The 16,310-nt window shown below is 35.2% G+C and overlaps 3 protein-coding genes across 3 annotated transcripts; 2 read left to right on the plus strand and 1 right to left on the minus strand.

Moving 5' to 3' along the window:
• The first annotated feature begins 581 nt into the window (after positions 1–581).
• LOC139848325 (replication factor C subunit 2) lies at positions 582–4,533 on the plus strand. The gene is made up of 7 exons (XM_071838056.1): positions 582–826; positions 2,471–2,577; positions 2,650–2,751; positions 2,846–3,041; positions 3,150–3,278; positions 3,366–3,560; positions 4,233–4,533. The coding sequence occupies exons 1-7, from the start codon at positions 665–667 to the stop codon at positions 4,341–4,343; spliced, it is 1,002 nt and encodes a 333-aa protein (XP_071694157.1). The 5' UTR covers positions 582–664; the 3' UTR covers positions 4,344–4,533.
• Positions 4,534–5,738: 1,205 nt separating this feature from the next.
• Positions 5,739–9,494, plus strand: LOC139846733 (RHOMBOID-like protein 2). Its single transcript, XM_071836219.1, has 5 exons — positions 5,739–6,141; positions 6,828–6,991; positions 7,093–7,256; positions 8,848–9,098; positions 9,207–9,494. The coding sequence occupies exons 1-5, from the start codon at positions 5,819–5,821 to the stop codon at positions 9,319–9,321; spliced, it is 1,017 nt and encodes a 338-aa protein (XP_071692320.1). The 5' UTR covers positions 5,739–5,818; the 3' UTR covers positions 9,322–9,494.
• A 715-nt stretch (positions 9,495–10,209) lies between these two features.
• On the minus strand, positions 10,210–13,130 carry LOC139850201 (cytochrome P450 87A3). The gene is made up of 9 exons (XM_071839787.1): positions 12,925–13,130; positions 12,417–12,738; positions 12,186–12,335; positions 11,457–11,708; positions 11,296–11,385; positions 11,112–11,190; positions 10,681–10,787; positions 10,450–10,577; positions 10,210–10,357 (listed from the first exon to the last, which is right to left on the minus strand). Exons 1-9 carry the CDS (start codon positions 13,128–13,130, stop codon positions 10,210–10,212), a joined length of 1,482 nt encoding a protein of 493 aa, XP_071695888.1.
• Positions 13,131–16,310: the final 3,180 nt, after the last annotated feature.

Here is a 16,310-nt window from a genome sequence, read left to right on the forward strand (position 1 = left end):
CGGCCTTCAAGGCTTATGCATGACGGAATCAGCCTGCACAGCGGAGAACGCTTGACGGACAGTTTCTCAAAACCATTGTTCTCAGTGTTCTTGATGCCAATTTTATACGAATATTATGCCTTTATACGTGTTATACGATATGATACACCATTATGGGTAGTTTAATTTTTTTTTAACTTTCTTTAAACTTGTGTATTCCTCATTTATATTTATATAATCATAAAGATAGAGATTTAATAGAGTTTCAAAAATTTTGAACCTTTTCGAACTGATGATTTTCTTACACCCATTAAAACCCCTACTTTTCTTGCTTTGTGTTTAACTGTTTATTTGAGCTTTAGTCGTAAAATGCTCGATTCTATTGACTTTAATAAAATTTTCAATATTACCGACTACCGAGTATTACTTTTCTACTAATGAGGATTTAGGATTATTATTTAAGCTAGTGACTAAACAGAGAAAAAAACACAATAGGGGGTATAACCGTTAGTCACCTAACATGAGGGTCAAAATATAAATAATCTAACACTAAGAGGGTCAAAAAGTTAGGGCTTACAATCTCAATCCTAAATCCCCCTTTTTCTTCCATTTTCCCTCCAAATTAAAATTCTTCTAGGGTTTATTACAGTACAAAAGTTCGATCTTGTCAAGGAGAAATTTCCAAATGGCTTCTTCGTCTTCATCGTTATCTTCTACCGGATTTGAGATCCCTTGGGTTGAGAAGTTCCGACCGACGAAGGTTTCCGAAATAGTCGGTAACGATGACGCCGTCTCTAGGCTTCAAGTAATTGCACGTGATGGAAACATGCCTAATTTGATCTTAGCTGTAAGCACACAAACCCTATTTTACTGTCAAATTGATCATTTAATATGAAATTGATAACGTTATGTAGGTTTACAGTTAGTTTAGAGTTAGCCACAACCCTAATAATATTGTGTTAACTAATAATATGATTTATGTAGGGGAAGTATTGCATATTAGTATTTTGCATACCAAAAGCAGTAGCGGATTCATGACTCAAAATTATGTCTCCAATTCTGTTGTCATTGTATAATTAGTAGATACAGTAGGTTATTGCCTTAGTGGGTTGAATAACGGGTCGGGTCTTTATATAACGTTAATATATTAACTAAATATTCATATACTTTGAGCCTTTGACGGATGTTTTCGGTTGTTGTTATCTTCAAATATTATTTCTAAATGTTACTCAGTTTTATATTATTCGCAAGGTCATTGTTAGTTGAATCAGGTTGTTCCATTTTGAATAATAGTTGATTCAAGTTATCAATACATCTAATTTGGTTTGTATTAAAAGTAGGAAAATTTGTTTGTGCATCCAGATTGTATTAAAATCAATAATATTGAGTAAGGCTAAATTGACAGTATTAATTATGAGTTGGATTTTTTTTTTTTTTTTAATTAAGCAATTTGGGCTTTAGTATTACTTAGTGATTTATAATTATGGGCTATTGTAATATGTAAATCAGAAAACAATTGATCGGACATCTTAAATTTGTAACATGTGTCTGATCAAATCAGAAGAATAAAAAAAAACAACAAATTATCCAAGTTAATCAAGAGACAAATTATCCTAGTTTAAACATGGGTCCATATTAAAATTACCACGTGCTCTTTTGAAAAACTTAGTATGCAACATGTGTCCATGGGCCGAAGTGGAACCGCCACTTAGTTATGCTGTTTGACTAAGAAAATAGATGATATTGTCATTCTAATTGAGTTAATTATCTTTCAGAAGATGTGTATTGAATAGCTGTTATGATATTAGTTGTGTATATATTTGACACTGGATGTATTTAGTCTCTTATATTAACAAGGATATGTAACAGTTTGAAAACGCATGTATGTACTTCGGTAGTTAAACATATCTTTTTGGAACACATTAACGGGATAGTGGTTTTTATATGGTCCTGGGAATGTGAAGCTAGTTGGTTATCATTATGATAACTCAGCATTTACTGGTTCAGCTTAACCAGCTCTAGTGTCATTGGTGAACACAGTAACAATGTTTACTTTTATATTATTTATTCTGTTTTCTGTTGTTTGTCCTTGAAAGTTGTTTCTTTCTTCTATTAAGGTTCACATGACGTTATTGCAGAATTTGTATAAAATATCAGAATTGATAAAACCAGATGTATTCGGAGTGATACACTTTTTGTGGTGATCTTGATATATGTCTTTAAAATATTATCTCTAAGAGTCTAGTGATGCCATCGTTTAAAGCATTTTTTTCCATAACCCTTTTAAATATATTCAAGTGACTTTCATTCTGTTACTCATGATTTTTTAAGAATAATTTAATTAAAATATACAAAGAAGTATGCTTTTTATTAAATTTTGTTGAGCTTATCTTTTCTGTTGTTTATTTCTTAGTCCGACATTAGAGATTAAAGGATGACATAGTGTAGAATCAGAAACTTGAAAAAGTTGTTTTATTTGCTGTTTTTACAGGGTCCTCCTGGAACTGGTAAGACCACATGCATATTAGCTCTTGCTCATGAACTGCTCGGACCAAATTACAAAGAGGCTGTTTTAGAGCTAAATGCATCTGATGACAGGTTTAATTTCAATTTCTAAAAGTGCTGTTATATTTTGTAATCTCACCATTCTGTGTAACATTTTTCTTTCAGAGGTATTGATGTTGTGAGAAACAAAATCAAGATGTTTGCACAGAAGAAAGTTACATTACCCCCTGGACGCCACAAAGTTATTATCTTGGATGAAGCTGATAGGTATGCCAAACATATATGCATATACACGATATACATTTTAGGTTTTGTTATGGGGCATATTGAATTATACTTACTTTACTGGGATGTTATTCAGCATGACATCTGGAGCACAACAGGCTTTGAGAAGGACAATGGAAATATATTCAAACTCGACCCGTTTTGCTCTTGCATGCAACACATCTGCCAAAATAATTGAACCCATTCAGAGTAGATGTGCACTTGTTCGATTTTCCAGGTTGTCTGATGAAGAGATTCTTGGTCGCCTAATGGTTGTGGTCGATGCAGAACAGGTATCTCAAATATTACTTCAAAATAATAATTTTTAGTTTTGTGTTATCCAATAATTCAATTGATACCGCTACATCATATGTAAGTCAGTACTTTTTTTTTTTATGTAGGTACCATATGTCCCAGAAGGGCTTGAAGCGATCATTTTTACTGCTGATGGTGATATGCGACAAGCATTGAATAATTTGCAAGCTACATATGCTGGTTTTCGTTTTGTCAATCAAGAAAATGTGTTTAAGGTTACAAAGTTTTCCATTTTATGTAAACTTTTAGAAGCTTATGCCACGTTAAAATGTCACTTGAATGTTATTTTGTTGGGTTTTCAGGTGTGTGACCAGCCTCATCCCTTGCATGTCAAAAATATGGTTCGTAATGTTGTAGAGGGAAGATTCGATGATGCTTGTTCTGGTCTAAAGCAATTATATGATCTGGGCTATTCCCCAACTGATATCATTACAACCCTTTTCCGAATCATAAAGAACTATGACATGGCAGAGTATTTGAAGCTGGAATTCATGAAGGTAACTGTTACAATATTATTATACATGTCGAGGTTGAATAGTAGTCAGATTGGTTAGCAAGTGAACTATGCCATGACTACTATTGACCCGGTATTTAAAGTTATGTACAATGTGTTAAATTATATAATATAAACACTGATACTAAATAATACTCGCCCAATTATTGGGGCAATGTAGATAAGTTTCTAAAGAGTAGTAAAACAAGCCTTACATGATGTTTTAAGAGTTTAAAAAGATAAGTTAATACTGAAAGGTTAAAATATTAGGGTATATGGTGTAAAAAACATCGATATTGACTGTTTAAGTTTAGGAGTTACTAGGTGAAAGTAGTGTTTTTTTGGTCCTGGTGTTGGATTGATGTTCTTTTTCGCTAAAAGTTCAACATGCTGGTAGGGTTTGGAGTTGTTTTAAAACATTTTGATCTCAATTCGCAACTGTATCTTTTAGAGGTTACAGTTTCGGTCCATTTTGTTATGTGGAAGTTGATCAAATTGTAACCAATTATTTTTTCTATGAAAGTCTTAATAACAAAAATTATGCTTAAAGATGTCTAAAGCTTGGACCAAATGGGTTTTGGATCAACCTAACCTACTATGAAGCATGTCAACTGTTCTGCTCCATTACCTAACCTGTTTGGCCTACTTGTTTTCCAATGTCATTGTTTGTTTGCAGGAAACTGGATTTGCTCATATGAGAATATGTGACGGAGTTGGCTCGTATCTTCAACTATGTGGTCTGCTTTCTAAGCTCTCGTTGGCTTGTCTAACTGCTAAAGCAGCATGAAACTGTAACTTTACGCTTTTCCTGAATCATTAAGGATAACTTAGTTTTCTTTTACTTGTAACTGTGGCTGGCTCAGTTAGTCATCAAGGCATTTGGATTGGCTATGTAACGTTATTTGCGGTCTCTAAGTGGAATTACGTTGCTTCTTGATTCTCAAACTCATGTTGAGCTTCGATAGATCAAATCTGTTAGACCATATATTATTGTCAGTTTGAGCCAAAAATGTGATAATGTTTGATTTGTTCTTTTTAAAATCATGTGCACCACGTTTAGTCCATATCAACACCTAAACATAGTTTTCTCAATAAGATTGTAATCCCCAAAAAGACTATTATTGCCAAAAGCAGATGAAACATCACCACCAGTAAATATTGATAATGTTGGCTATTTAATTAAATATGTTTGACGGTTTTATGAGTACGTTTAAAGAAAGTTGATGGTTTTTTCATGAAGTTAAACTTGATATCCGTAATTGTAAGAGCTACGTTTAACAATAGTTTTCTAAGATAATTTTGCAAGTCACAATGCTCAAATTGGTTTAAACAAGCCATTCTCGTTAATATTATTCTTTTCGACATGTTGTGTTTCTTGGTATATTATTGTTTTGTTTCTTTTTTTATGACTTATTTTTTTAAAAAACATGTGTATCGGCAGGGACATGTTAGCCCTGTGTTGATGACCCAATTCTTTCGTTATCAATTATTATACTTTGAGTCTATACATAGTTAACTTACGCATATCTTTGTTTCTTTAATTCAATATCACGTCACATATATTGCAATAATCACTTTCAAAAATAACTTCTTGATACGTCTATTTTAAATTTTCTAAATACATATCAAAATCATCACTCAAAGAATTTAGGCGCGTTTGGCGACGCAGCTTCTAGGAGCTTAAACTTATTTTTTTCATAAGCTCCAGCTTCTAGCCATGTTTGGTATACAAATATTCTAGAGCATATGAAAAAAATAAGCTAGTTAAAGTAGCTTTTGAAAATAAGTTAGAAAGCTTATGGAAATAAAATTACATTAATAGTCCCTAAATCATTATTTATCATTTATTTTTTGTCTTAAAATATAAGCTTCGGCTTCCAGCTCCAACTACAAGTTTCACCCACAAACAACCTTAATACGAATCTACTACTACTTTCTTGAAAAAAGTAAAGTATATGTGCTCAAAATTTTTTGTAAAAAAAGGAAAAAATATATAAAAAAAAATTAATTAGAAATTGAGTAGAATGTGAGTTATCGTTATACATTATTACGCGTATTAACAGCGGATCACCTAACACGAGATTGACAGCCAAACTCAACCCAACCAAACCGAGTATCATCCACCTTCAATTATTTATTTTTCAAGTATCTTCTATTTAATTTAATTAACTTCCTAAGAAAAACACACACATACTATACTTACCATATACACAAAAACACAAACAACTAATTCTCACATTCGAAACAAAAGATTTACAAATTATGGGTAACACTGGAGATCTTGAGAGCTACGGAAGTAATAAAAACAAAAGTGGTGCACCTTTACAACGACCACCGCCGGGGAACTATTACGCAACATCTTCACCGTATCACCACCATGATACATCTGACAAACAATGGACTTCATGGCTTGTTCCTATGTTTGTTGTTGCAAATGTCGCTATGTTTTTAATTATCATGATTGTTAATGATTGTCCCAAGAATCATAATTCAAGTCTTGAAGGTGACTGTGTTGCTAAGTTCCTTGGTAGACTTTCTTTTCAACCTCTTAAAGAAAACCCCCTTTTTGGTCCTTCTTCTTCTACGTAAGTTTCTTTTATTCTTTTCTTTTATCTGTTTATATGTAAATAAATAAATGCTTCTTTAATTGTTTTGGGGTTTTTAATAATTTTTAATTTTTGTAGTTTTATTTCATGCCCATTTAGTTAATTTATGTAAAAATTGGATCTTGATTGGTTTTAGGGTGTTTCTTGAATATATGATGATGATTGATTATAGTTTGGGGATCTTTTTCTTCAAGAAAAGTTGCTTTTCTACTTGTCCAATTGGGTTTGTGTGTCTTATGAAACTTATGCTATCTTGATTGATACATGTAGGTATATTGTATAAAGTAGTTAATTTGTGTAAAGGCTGGCTGATTCTTGACTGATTTAGGGTCTTCCTGTATAAATGCTGATCTTGAATATGATTTAGGAAAGTTCTACCCTTTTTATAAACTCATTTGAGTGGTGGTGATTGATTAGTTACAAACCCAATACTCAATTAATGTCAAAAGTGGTCCTGGTTCATGATTTAGGTCTTTTATGTGAATTGATGAATCTTGATTACCCTCTTTATGAAAATTTTGTTTGGATACCTATTTAAGGCATTCTGATTTATATGACTAATCTTTATGACTATGGCTTTTAAATATGCACATTGGAAGTTTTTTACTTACACCATTAACGTTATCTTTTGTGATCTAATTCTGGTTAATTGATTTTTATTGTAGGTTGGAAAAATTGGGAGCTTTGGAATGGGATAAGGTGGTGAATGGTCATCAAGCATGGAGACTAGTCTCTTGTATCTTCTTGCACGCAGGTGTCGTTCATCTACTTGCAAACATGTTGAGTTTGGTTTTCATTGGAATTCGACTCGAGCAACAATTTGGTTTTGGTACCTTTCTTTATTCCACCATCCATTTATCATAAACATTATCCTCAAAACAATTCTTTTATGCTTTTTTATTTTTACTAATTTTATCATACATACAACAGTTCGAGTTGGGATTCTTTACATGTTAGCCGGAATCGGTGGGAGTATACTATCTGCACTTTTTATCACAAACAACATCTCAGTTGGTGCTTCTGGTGCTCTTTTTGGACTTCTTGGTGCAATGTTATCAGAGCTCCTCACCAACTGGACTATCTACGCCAATAAGGTAAAAGTCTTTGACCATTTAGGTGGCAATTTTGACCCATTTGACTATGAAGTAGGACTACTTGATTTGGGTTATATCTCTAAGAGTGCTCCCAACGCATGCGCCCAGGCTCCGTGTAACATCCGTGTTACATCCGTCCCACATCGGTTGGAGAGGGGAACGAAGCATGCCTTATAAGGGTGTGGAGACCTTTCCTAGCATGACGCGTTTTGGGACCACAAGCGCAGCAGATCCCATGAGAACTCTGCAGTTAAGCGTGCTCAGGCGAGAGCACTACCAGGATGGGTGACCTCCTGGGAAAGTGCTCGTCGTGTTTGGTCGCCAAGAAAAATCCGTGAGCAACCTACGGGGGAGACAAGGGTACGTCCCTATCTCTGCAAAGCGGACAATATCATGCTACGGGGAACGTTTTACCTGGGGTGTTACAGAATGGTATCAGAGCCACTCATGTGCCGTTGGGTGTGGTGGGGCAAACCTCATCGAGGACGATGAGTCCCTAAGGGGGGGTGAATGTAACACCCTAGGCAAATCCCACATCGCCCATGGACATGAGTGATCATGGGATTATAAGGTAATACTCACGCTTAAATGACACAACGCGTTTTGGGATCACAGGCTGAGTAGAAGTGCGAGTACGTTGTGGTTAAGCGTGCTCGGGCGAGAGCACTACCAGGATGGGTGACCTCCTGGGAAAGTGCTTCTCTTGTGTGGTCGCCAAGAAAAAGCCGTGCGCCTGCGGGCAAAGCGGACAATATTGTGGTCATGTTAAGCTGGGGTGTTACAGAATGGTATCAGAGCCAGGCCCCGGACCAAACGTGCACAGCGAGGACGCTGTGTCCCATTAGGGGGGAGGATTGTAACATCCGTCCCACATCGGTTGGAGAGGGGAACGAAGCATGCCTTATAAGGGTGTGGAGACCTTTCCTAGCATGACGCGTTTTGGGACCACAAGCGCAGCAGATCCCATGAGAACTCTGCAGTTAAGCGTGCTCAGGCGAGAGCACTACCAGGATGGGTGACCTCCTGGGAAAGTGCTCGTCGTGTTTGGTCGCCAAGAAAAATCCGTGAGCAACCTACGGGGGAGACAAGGGTACGTCCCTATCTCTGCAAAGCGAACAATATCATGCTACGGGGAACGTTTTACCTGGGGTGTTACACTCCGTCCAAGTTTTAGTCCAGGAGGACACTGATGGCACCATTTAGCCCAGCTCTAGTCCAGGGGTCTAGCCCAGCTCTTCCGCCCAGGTTCTTGTCCATTTACAACATATTTGAGGACGGCTGGACGTATATATTGCTTGTACCATGAGCATTAAAGCTTGTAACATCTTTAATTAAATAATTTAAGTGGGTCCCAATTTATTTGAGGAGGTATATCATTGTTGGGAGTGTTTAGTCCAAGTTTAGTCCTGGGAAGAAAGTGGGATGGAGGTGCTGATGTGGCGCTGAATGGTTGGTTAGTCCTGGAAGAAACCCTGTCATGGTTGGGAGCGCTCTTAATACGTGAAATGCGTGAAAAGTCAGTAACTTTTTAAAATTTATAAGGGAAAATTGAAAGACTAATCACATTGTATTACTGTATTTCATTTTGTAGGCTGCAGCCTTGTTTACTCTCTTGATTATCATTTTGGTGAATTTGGCTGTTGGAATGCTTCCTCATGTCGATAATTTCGCGCATATTGGAGGTTTCTTGACTGGTTTCTTTCTCGGATTTGTATTGCTTCTTCGACCACAATTTTCTTGGCAAGAACGTCGTCATCTTCCCGTTGATGCGCGTAACAAATCGAAGTACACAGTGTATCAATACGTCTTTTGGATTTTATCTGTGATTCTATTGGTTGTTGGGTAAGTGTTCTTTAACCACAAAAAAATGCATTCATTATTATTAGAGCAATGCAATTGTTGAGTTTACTATTTTAAGTAACTAAATTAACTGTAACATGTTTGGTGCAGATTTACAGTGGGCCTAGTGATGCTTTTCAAGGGAGAAAATGGTAACAAACACTGCAGCTGGTGCCATTATTTGAGTTGTGTTCCTACTTCGAGATGGCGTTGTGATAACCAGTGAAGAACAACCTATTGTTTCATTATATTGATTGTTTACTAGATCAAGTTTGTTATGTCAATCTTGTTATCTGGATGTGTAAATTTGTAATTTTTTTTATTATACATAGTTAGGATATGATGTTTTTTGATTGTACATGTAACAAATTTGGATATACAAAGCTATAGTTATTGATATACATGGTTGTGTTTTGTATTAATTCATTGTTATCTTAATTGTTATAGGTTGTCATATTGTCAAAACAAGTTGAGCTGCTTCGTACGGGGCACCCTTTAACTTGATTAACTTAAATATATAGAACTATAGTTTTCGGATGGTGTAGGTGTAATTTTTCAAAAGTTACTAGCAAGTTGCAACCGAACTTTTTATATTCTCTCCGTCTCAATTTGATTGTTAGGTACACAATTGCATACAATATAAGTAGTGCAAGTGTAACCTTTGCTTATCTTTAGTACATATGACTATATGAGCATAATAAAATTTGAACCAGCAAGTTACATCTACATTTGACCCTTTTGATTCATTCAATCTGTTTAATTTATTCCCTTTTTACTGTTCGATTTTTTTATTTCACCATTTTGAACAGTTGGAGGTAAATCATAACTGAATTGACCCATATGAAGTAAATGGGTCAAAATTACCTAACATGTTCCAATGATCTACAAACACATAAGCATCATACTCTAAAGAAAAGGTATAAGGTGAATAAATTGAATGTAGGTTTTTTTTTTTTTCTTAATCTACTTGCACAATATCTTGTTTATCTTAATTTGTTCTGGATCTTTTTGCCAATGAAGAACTTGAGTAAAAAAAATTGTATATAGAATCATGTACATTTTTCATTTCTTCTTTCCATAAAAGTATACAATTTCTAACATCAATGAAAATTGTCTAATTTCTTGATATTGCAGGATTCATATCAGATTCTGATATTGTATGTTGATTCTGTTTGTCCTTCTCAGTGATCTGAACATGATGACCATTTGGAAACTGTAAACCAGGCGTTCGTACAATATCTCCCCCTTTTACTGTTTGCCACCTGGCAATTTAAGACAAAAATGATATTAGCATCGTTCTCATGCAAACACACATTGTGATAAGTTTACGTACAACATATATATCTGTTTTTACCTGTATTTGGTAACTAAACAGTGGAGAAACACGGCCATCTGCACTTTCGTGAAATCGGTTCCAACACAAAATCTCATGCCGCCACCAAATGCCATGAAATTTTTCGATGCACCTTTCTGATCCATCCTCTGTTTGGCACACAATCGTAGCATTACACAAGATTTTTTTTTTATAAATTATTTCTATTATATTATTTATTCACAGAACGAGTTGCATATAACTGTAACCTACCTCCCATCTCCATGGATTGAAGTCTAGTGGATCCTTGTAATTGTTAGGATTTAAGTGGACAGCTGGGGGGCATACCATTACGGCCCAACCAGATGGGATCGTATAGTCTGCATCATGAGGACATCATTATCAAGGTACATTTACAAACTTTACTATTTTATGTGATGGATGACAATTGTAACCCATTCATTTATATATGGTTTTATTTCGGTTATGTTTCATCTCTAAATTAGCTTATAGTAACGGGCTCAAATTGAGATGAACGGGATCGAAGTCACCACAGTTGCTATAGGAAAGGTTAAATTTTTTTGAACAAACGGGCCAACTAAAAATGGCCCATTTCAACCATACTAAAGATAACCCGTTTCAGCCCTATTACCCAACCTGCTTGACCCGCCCATTTTGAGACTGTAGAAGAAATGCATGTCTACCTTTGAACTTGATATCTTTTAGTGCTTTTCTAAACACTCCTGGAACTATGTTAGCCAAACGGACTGTTTCATTTATAACCTGCAACAATCATGTTACTCGTATCAATAAACATCTATTTTATAACTTTAATAAGTAGATAAGTAATTGATGCAATATATTCGAAATGTAAATTATTCGACGCACCTGAAACGTGAAACTCATCGACTTGTATTCTTTCCATGTAAGCCCAGAGTCTTTATTTACCCTGTTTCTTAGGATATTATCATGCTCTTCCTGAATACAATAGCAAATGTAGGTTAAAAAAAATATTATCTTTAAGTTTGAATTATATTATTTTGACTAACCGTTAATTGTTGCAATGTCCTCGGATTGTCTTTTAGAAGCTTGACAGCTACTGTTATAGCTAGAGAAGTCGTTTCAAAGCTTGCAAACAATAATACGAACATCAAGTCCAATGCAATTGCTTCTGTAAGAATTGTATCACCCCGATCGAGTTCTTCCAAAACGTAGTCAAAGAAATCACTTTTGACTTTTCTAGGATTCGCCCGTCTTTCTTCTAACATGTTCTTGAGCATTCTCATCGCCTTTTTTCTACCCTGGTTAATTTAAGATAATAATGAAAACATAATCTCCATTTAGCTCTGTGTCGATTTAATTATGAAAGGGTTTATTTGTGTCGTGTTTAATCGAGTCAAATAAAAAAAATATTGTGATAGGAATGACATGATATCACGGAAATAATGATGGACACTCACGTGATGCACAATAACGATGGGAAAATAACGTCTGTTACATACGTAAAATGACTAAAAAGCCCTCGTGGCATCTAACGTTATGCACACTAACGATGGCGAAATAACGTCTATTACATTCAGTGACCGACGGCGCAGGGTCATCAAAGCCAAAAAAATACTTTAAGTCCATCCATGAAACTTTGAGCAAACATTAAGGACCAATGGAGTAATTTGTCTAAAATTTAGGATAAAAAGTGTTAATAGCTCAAACTAACACAACCCACACCCGTTTCGACTTGGGTTGAATCCAACCCGTTTCGACTTGGGTTAAATATGTACCTTTAGACACTTGTGGTAAGCTGTTCCAGGAATATTCAATGGGAAGGAGATTAACCCCTGTATAAATGCTACAAAATTCTCCCTCAGATTCTCAGACGACTTTTCAGGATCGTAACTTATCAACTTTTTCGCAGTAAGATCAAATATCATCTGAACAAACAAAACAAAGTGTCAATTAACACCATAACATTAATAAGTAATTAAGTTGTAATCAAGTAAATAATTAATTACATGTGCTGTTGCATCCTTCAATTCGACCGATTCTTGTGCAGCCCAACTCTGTAAGTTTCTTGTTGCAGCATATTCAACTTCATGAAGCATATTTTTAAGACTTTCGGGCCCGAATAAATATAGTACCATGTTCTTTAGATACTTATACATATACCCATGCAAAGATCCTACATTTTGTCTCCCGAATACCTCCGTAAAACTATCCGGATACCAGCTTTGAAACAGTTGACCCTCTTGTTGGAAGATCATTTGATTAAGATCCGAATCGGTTGAGACTATAACTGGTCTCCCAACTAAACTTGTTTTGAATATCGACCCGTATCTGAAAAAAAAAAAAAGATTCATAGATAGATAATGTTAATCATTAGGATATATTCGTGATAGTGATAGTGATAGTATTGGAGTATATTCTAATAACAAAATAACATAGAATAATGTATAAATAAATGATATTATGATATGATATGATATGATCACCAACTAATAATAATTGTAATAGTAGTATCACCTTTTCATTCTCTCTTTCACAAAAGGAGGTGTATCCCAAGATGTATTAGGAGCGAAAAAGTGAATCGTTTCGCCTAATAGCGGCCAACCCATCGAACCCGGTGGAAGGTTTCCGTTACATTTAGGGTTCCACCATCGGTACAACCAATGGGTTATGGTTATTACTGTTATTGTAGTTGCAATGCAGAATAAGCTAAGATGCCACATTTTAATTGGTTTAATTTTGAGGAAGATAAATAATAAATCAATTAGAATCAGTGCACACAGGTGAAGTTATGATTTATGATGATGATGATGAAACAGAGTGTTTGAGGATGTGTGTAAGAGAAGCAAATGCTGGAAAATGTATACATGAGTATATACACGAAGTGATGTATTTATATGGACTGGCCAGAAGATGTAAACTATTATTATAATGTTAAAATATTATAATAATGTTGGCTCAGTTCGCTTTTTGTATAGTTAGTTGTTAATAAAGCTGTACAAGTGGTTGGTGATAATCTTTTATGCTGATAAATAAAATTTGTCATCAGACCATCCTTTATTTTTTATTTTTGTTTTTGATCAGAGCATCTTTAGATTAGGACTTAAGCCTTGCTTGCTTTCAACTTCTATGAAGTTTACATGATGTTTCCTTTCTTATATGTTCATAAACTCGTTAGGAAATTGAGCCGGTTGATTATTGTTGATCCTAGAGCGTTATCTTAATGATTTTCAATGACATCCCTAAAATTTATAATCATTATACCTAGAAAACTGGTCGAGATGGGTCGGGTTGGGTAAAGGATCATTTGTATTTTTTGACGTTCCGAACACGTGCCCCGAAAACGCGCCCCGAAATGCGTCCCGAAAACGCGCCTCGAAAGCGCGTCCCGAAGACGCGCTTCGAAATCAAGTGTCGAAATCCCACGTCGAAAATGCGCATCGAAATCCGCCTCGAAATTGCGCCTCGAAAACGCGTGTCGAAAAACGTTGCTTGAAAACGTGCCTCGAAATTGCGCCTCAAAAGCGCGCGTTGAAAACGTTCTTTGAAAACGCGCCTCAATTTAATTTTAGTAGGACCTAATTGGATCAATTTCATGACCCATTAATCTTTTAAAAGAAGTTGAGTTTTGATAAATTTTTAATATGAACCATTTTTATCTATCATGTGTTTGGACCAATTTGAGTCTTCAAGTAAAATCAATAGTTCTTGTTTGCCATGTCTAATAATCATCATGAAAGTTATTATAAGTCCTGAAGGGTATATTGTAGTGTTTTCAAACTTATCTTCTTAGACCATTCCCAACGGGCCTCGTGCTCAAGGCTTTCTGAGCTCCGCCCTCGAGGGCGCCGTTGACATTGGTGCCGCCCTCGGCCGCCCTCAATTGAATTCCTTTGCTCCGTGCTGCTCTCCTCCTTCCACATGCAATTTTGAGGGCGAGGCTGTGTGGGTCCGAGGGTGCAACAGCCATATTCAACAACGGTTATTTATTTATTTATTTATTATTTTTTTCTCCTATATAAATATAATTCATTCTTCCATACCTCAGCACCATAAAAATTATATCAAATTACTCCAAAATCAAACAATCATCACTACAATAAAAATCACTCAAAATGGCACATACTCTCGTCCCAATTTTTGTTTACTACAAGGGTGAGTTTTCGGATGATTGGAAATGGTATACACTTGGCGAAAGAAAATCGTTCGAAAATGTTGACGTTAGTGAAATGGATATTCCGAAGTTGTTGGAGTTTGTCAAAGAAAAAGTGGCGTACCGGTTCACGGACTTGGTGTATTACAATGACGCTGAGAAACTATACAGATTTCTTGATACGGATGAAGATTAGGATGAAGTTAAAAATAGAGCAATTACGAGAAATGAACCCATAAACGTGTATCTTCTTTTCATTGATTACGATTATCGTCCGCCAAGAGAGAGTAGCGATGAGGAATGATGGATTAGCGATGACACGATTAATAAAAATTATTGATTTCATTATTATTATGTGTTTATTAAGTTTATGTTTCGTTTTCGCTTAATTGTGTAATTTTTTTTTTAAAAAATGTAATCGTATTTATGTTTATCAACAAAAGTGTTGTTTAAAAAAATTGTATTAATAATAATAATAATATGATAAATAATAATAATAATAATAATAATAATAATAATAATAATAATAATAATAATAATAATAATTAAATGTGGGGCCATGTGATGGGGAGGAAGAATGTCATGGTTGATAATGGTGTATGATGGGGAGGAAGTGAAAAAATTAATAAAGAGAGAAAGTTGATGTGGCGCTGTGTCGTGGAGAGGAAGCACGTCATGGTTGAGAGTGGTCTTATACAAGATGAGTGATTAAATTTTTTACCCATTATTTTTCATACATATTTCTTAGTTTGTGTTTTGATTAGTGTTGCAGAACTCGGAATTACTCGTTCAGTACTCAGTTTTTGCAACTCGGGAAGTACTCGGCAAAAACTCAGAATTACTCTGAAAATAAGTCAAAACTCGGCATAAATTCGGGATAACTCGGAAAATCGGTCAAACTCAGCCAATATCGGTCAAAGTCCAACTTGGTCAATATCCAGGTACTCCCTGAGTTTCCGAATACTCCCAAAAAAGTCATGGCCAAGTAGTAGCGATATTTGTAACTTCCGTTTTGATTTATAGTGGTTTGCATGAATGCTTTGGGTAGTAGACTAGTAGGTAGTTATGGTTTCTTAGGCTCATTACTTCAAAGTTTTGTAACATAGTGGTAAAGACTCTTCTAAGATTAAACCCTCGGATTGGGACTCTTGAGCAGCAGTTGGGAGCGGTTTATGCAACTGCAGGAGATGAACGCGTGGGTAGTTTAGTCTCCTCCGGTGATCCCGAACTGCTGTTAGAAAAATGGACATACGGATGTAATATTTCGCTAAATTCGTAACTTGTTATTGTGAAAAACATATGCGTTTACTTGAAGATTGTTTTGTCTCTCCCCTTGATTAACATACAATACGAGTGGTATACGTGTGGTATTGCATCATCTATAGTATAGAGTTGTGAGACATGGTATATAACTAATACTATATAAGTTATCTGCACAGGATTCTAGAAGAAGAATCAGTTTGACTATTCAAGTATGAAACCAATCATCGAGATGATGATTAATAAAAAATTACTTAAATTCCAGATGGTGTTTCAGTTTTTGAGTTTTAACTAATACTATAAATCCTTTACAGTATCTCTGCTAAATACTGATGATACGAATGTTATTCTTCTCTTACTTGTTTATAACACTTGTTTTTGTTTTTTCATTAATATGGATGTCATCCTAGATTATCATTAGCTGTACATATGATCTCTTTCCATTTTCTAAATCTTAATTGCATCACCTTTGATTTAGTATACTCGGCTT

Source organism: Rutidosis leptorrhynchoides, chromosome 5 (genome assembly GCF_046630445.1).
Source record: "Rutidosis leptorrhynchoides isolate AG116_Rl617_1_P2 chromosome 5, CSIRO_AGI_Rlap_v1, whole genome shotgun sequence".
Taxonomy (NCBI): domain Eukaryota; kingdom Viridiplantae; phylum Streptophyta; class Magnoliopsida; order Asterales; family Asteraceae; genus Rutidosis; species Rutidosis leptorrhynchoides.

Bases quoted from the DNA above. Each gene is read 5' to 3' on its own strand.
- LOC139848325 (XM_071838056.1), top strand. From the start codon at position 665: ATGGCTTCTTCGTCTTCATCGTTATCTTCTACCGGATTTGAGATCCCT. The intron at 827-2,470 runs GTAAGCACACAA...CTGTTTTTACAG, and splicing joins TGCCTAATTTGATCTTAGCT to GGTCCTCCTGGAACTGGTAA. The intron at 2,578-2,649 runs GTTTAATTTCAA...TTTTTCTTTCAG, and splicing joins CTAAATGCATCTGATGACAG to AGGTATTGATGTTGTGAGAA.
- LOC139846733 (XM_071836219.1), top strand. From the start codon at position 5,819: ATGGGTAACACTGGAGATCTTGAGAGCTACGGAAGTAATAAAAACAAA. The intron at 6,142-6,827 runs GTAAGTTTCTTT...TTTTTATTGTAG, and splicing joins TTTGGTCCTTCTTCTTCTAC to GTTGGAAAAATTGGGAGCTT. The intron at 9,099-9,206 runs GTAAGTGTTCTT...TGTTTGGTGCAG, and splicing joins GTGATTCTATTGGTTGTTGG to ATTTACAGTGGGCCTAGTGA.
- LOC139850201 (XM_071839787.1), bottom strand. From the start codon at position 13,130: ATGTGGCATCTTAGCTTATTCTGCATTGCAACTACAATAACAGTAATA. The intron at 12,739-12,924 runs GTGATACTACTA...TTTTTTTTTCAG, and splicing joins GTGAAAGAGAGAATGAAAAG to ATACGGGTCGATATTCAAAA. The intron at 10,788-11,111 runs GTAGACATGCAT...CTCATGATGCAG, and splicing joins AAAAGATATCAAGTTCAAAG to ACTATACGATCCCATCTGGT.